The 4,472-nt window shown below is 36.5% G+C and overlaps 1 protein-coding gene across 1 annotated transcript in view; it reads left to right on the plus strand.

Moving 5' to 3' along the window:
* Nucleotides 1–3,434: 3,434 nt before the first annotated feature.
* LOC115227498 (zinc finger protein 431-like) overlaps nucleotides 3,435–4,472 on the plus strand; it is a 6,080-nt gene continuing 5,042 nt past the window's right edge. Inside the window, exon 1 of the mRNA XM_029798305.1 lies at nucleotides 3,435–3,869. Coding sequence (XP_029654165.1) covers nucleotides 3,435–3,869 — 435 coding nt within the window. The remainder of the gene's footprint in view (nucleotides 3,870–4,472) is intronic.

Here is a 4,472-nt window from a genome sequence, read left to right on the forward strand (position 1 = left end):
TGTAACTGATTATTTTGATGTCCTTCATACATTGGAACAAATGAAGACTTTTGGCCCAGGCAGTCACATAACCCCCAGCTATGGACCCCAACATTGAACAACTATATTTATATTGAGGATTGCTACAACATTACAAATATTCTACCTATGTCTACATCTTCTATATTAATAATTTACAAAAACAGAAAGCTAAATTATTCACTGATAACGGGAAATAATTAACCAAAATAATTCAGTTTTCTTGAGCTTCCTCTTTCTGTTGTAGAATAAACGCAAACAGATTCCTGGTATTTTATTGTGAATTGAAAGGATTTCAGTATATCACCTGTCCTGAACTAAGAAAAGGCCCTTTAATAAAGGTGCAACTGGTTACATGAAAATATGTCATATTGTATCAAATAAGTGTCTGGCTGTGACCACCACTGAAAATAAAAGCGAGGTCCATATCTTATTGATCAACGAGATAAAGTTGACATTGCAGAAAGAATTTCTCTGGGACATCATAATGTCAGCATTGCTGCAACTCCAATTAATTTTGTAGTCGTAGATGGAAACGAAAATAAAATGGTATTATTCCACATGTGGTGAAGAACTTTTTCAAAAATACCTTCCATTCTATGGCTACCCTCATCACATCTACTCTGATAATGTTTATTTCTATGTCCTCTTCAGGAGACACTCTATTCTCAGATGTTACGATCTATATGGAGAAATGAAATGGCAGTGGGAACTGCCTTCCCTGTCACCCTCACATTGCTGTTTCCAAGGAACTCTTTATGTCCCGGACACTCAACTCAACAGGGTTCTTCTTTACAAGTATCAAGACTGGTCGTCTGGCTGTCGTTACCCATTAAAATCCTTATATCAGAAATCTAAATCTACGACTGAAAGAAAAGGAGAATGACCAAAAACTTGTCATTGGCGAAATATGTAATCTGTCCAATGGACAGTTGGTGGTGTCTGACATCAACCATGATTGCTTGTTGTACATTTTGAGGAAGGAGACATTGTGTCCAGATTATCTCTGCCGTCTACAGCCACAGATATATGTCGAGGATTCTAATCATATAGGGGTCACATTACCCCTACAGAAACAATTAAGGGTCATCGGAAACCTATCAAAGACAGTGAGAAGTGTAAAATTAAGGCAGCCTTATGTACAGGTGTGTAAGATGGGTGAATGTGAAATTGTTTGTTATTGTGATAAACCATCACATTTAGACATTTTAGCCATCAATAATGATAATCAAGTTGAAGTAATTAAGACAATTAATATCCCTGTGTTTGTGAAATCATTATCAGTAGACAAGGAAACAGAAAAGCTATTAATTGTTACTAGGGGAAAAGCTTTTCAGTACAACACTAGAATAGGTGGTGGTGGTCATGGCGTTTGTCAGATGGTCCCCAGTGTTTTAATGTCCCAAGTGAAACGTCCCCTCAGTCTCCAAGGTGGATCTATTGACCAAACGTCTGTTTATCTGATAGACAGAAGCCGTATGTTTGCCATAAACGATCAGAATTTGTTGGTTAATGATCTCGTTACTAATAATCAACTTAATTATTATATCGACCTGGTGGATGTATTTTCCAGACACATTTCTCTCAGTGAAATGTTGTCTTCCACTTTATATCTACAGGACCTGACAGTTTCTGATAAAGCCAGGCATATTCCTCTCCCTAAACATTTGGGAGACAAAGGACCAGCGGAGATTAGATCTTTGGTTCTTACTGAAAATAATCTGATTGCAGGATGTGACAGGGAGAATGGAAACATTAAGATATTCACATTGGATGGTCACCTATTGGATTCAATCAAAGTGAATGTTCATTATGATATTAAAATGTGTCGATGGCAGTCAAACACACTGGTCATTACGACTAGGGATCGTTTTAATAAATCCCAACTGTGGACATTAAAAGTGGAATTTCCATTGTCGTTGGTAATTTACCAAACGAGAAATAATTATAAATGTGTGGCTTCTTTATCAAATAATCAACTGGTTTTGAGTGAATCGGGAGATGAAAGACATTTGCATTTTGTTGATATTGATGAAATACATTCGAGTGTGAAGGAAATAAATAAAATAGACATACCTGAACCATTAATATGGAGACACGAAGTTGGAGATTATTCTGATATAATCCAGGATTAAAGTTACTGATGAAGATGTCATCATTGTCTTCAACGAAAGATTCATCATCTTCTTCAACAGTGGTGGTCAATATTTACATTCAGTCAGACACTACATGCAGTATTATTTTGGTGATGACAGGATGACAATTGATGACAGTTTTTTGTACATTTATGGTTATTGGGAGAAATATTTACGTTCATCAGGATATGGAAACATTTTGTGTTTGACCCAGAATGGGGAATACGAGAGAATATTTTTAAATGAAAGAATTTATAAAGATGAAGTAGAATTCTCCAGTATAGACTGTAAAGGACCAAGGTTTATTGGAAGCCCCAGGAGGGAAGAAAGGAATGAATGTATGTTGAAGGGGTTTATGGTGAATCGAGACAGCTTCCCGGTTGCTCGTTTACAACAGACGAATGTCCTGTTCAAGTAAAAGATTTTGATGTCTCTGAGGAAGGAAAGACATTGCGTGTGAAAAAGCCAATAATGGAAATGTTAAAATATTCGATGAAGACGGCCAGTTGCTATGTCACAGAAATGTTGCAAGTTTAGTTGGTGGTGTGTGTTTTACACAAGAATCACACATAATGGCCACGGTTCCTAAAAGAAAGAAATACTTCAACTGAATGGAGAAGATTTGCAGACATCTCAAGTTTGGTCGGGTCTCATCCCTTATGGTGTAATATGGAGAAAAGTGGCGGGTATTTACTGGTGTGTACATAATGAATTGATTGAATGTCATTGCATAAAGATTGATGGGGACCAAGTGAACATTCTGGAATCTGTGTCGTTATTAATCTTGATTCTGGTCTTCGTTTCCCTTCCATTACATCTGAAACGAACAAGGAAATATTCAGTAAGGATTAATTAATAAATTGGAATACAGAGGAGGAGATGGAGATGGAGGAGGAAGAAGAGAGAGGTAAATCAGGTGAAATAATTGGTAAAGGTAGATTAAAGGTGAGATGTGGTAATTACATAGCAGAGATTAATAATTCAGGAATTGATGAAATATCAGTGAGGAGACTTCCATATAGGACAGCAATGGTCCCTTTTTCCATTCCTGCATTTGAGGAACCTGTTGATTATGATTTGTGGGACATTAGGGACCGGAACAGTAAACTAATTAAGTTAGATGAGAATGTGAGTGTGTTGATGTTTCGAGAAAGTGTCACATTAATCAGAACAACAACAACAACAACAGTGGACATACTTCAACATGAACAACAACAACGACCACCACTGGACATATGTCGGTGGACAGAGGAATGTTTCATTGTCGCCTTTGGGAGAGAAATGAGGGTCTTCGATAGGGATCTCCGTCGTTTAAAAACCATCAGAACTGAGAAATACTACAACAGGATTTATAAATACAACGACAATCAACTCGTGTGTGGTGGTCACGATATTAGAGACATAACTCAAGAAGAGAGACACAAGAAATACAAAAGTAAATGGAGAAACAACAAGGATTACTATATTTGCGATGACCCCAGCATCTTTGACCCTTATTATGTGGATGTGGTTGATATCAAAGATGGGAAATGTAAAGATGAAGTGCGTCGTGAGAAGATGAGGAGATTGGGAAGGTTGGAGGGAGATGAAGGGGTGGTGGATGGTGTGGGAGTCACATCTTTTGGTGATGTTGTTGTTTTGGGGAAGCAGATAAAGAAGGAGTTTGGAATTTGGGGAGTTTATTGTTTTGTGGAATGGTTCAGGGAAAAGTCTTTGGTGAGGAGGATAAGAATAGAAGAAAGAATATTTTCTTTTCTGGGAGAATATATTCAAAGACCTCGTCTGACCATAATTGGTGAATGTGTTTATATAACAGATTTAAATAACAATATTTACGAAATACCTCGACATATTGAAGAGGAAACATCTGAAGATGATGAAATCCTGAGATTAAAAGATAATCCAAAATATTTACTCCTCAGAGGGGATGATAATGAAGTCTTTGAAGTTCTTGGTTTGGATGTTTCAGACAATTCTTTGATGGTTTTTGGAATTATTCCTGGACGTCAATCTTTTGCTTTCTTTTATTTTGACAAATAAATATTTCCAGAAATATTAAACTTCAATCTTCTTCTTCTTCTTATTGTTGTTGTTGTAAATGGCTTCGCCCGGGAATCGAACCTGCATCGCATACATCGCATTCTACACACTTATTGTTGTAACATTCCTCAACACTCTCTCTTTGCGTGTGTGTGTATATTTATATACAGTATATGTACATGTGTTTATATATATATACACATATTTAGGAATGTATGTATAGAAATAAGGCTATAAATATGTATGTTTGTGTGTGTGTGTATATACGCATGTATATAT

Source organism: Octopus sinensis, unplaced genomic scaffold (genome assembly GCF_006345805.1).
Source record: "Octopus sinensis unplaced genomic scaffold, ASM634580v1 Contig03980, whole genome shotgun sequence".
In the NCBI taxonomy this organism is placed as follows: Eukaryota; Metazoa; Mollusca; class Cephalopoda; order Octopoda; family Octopodidae; genus Octopus; species Octopus sinensis.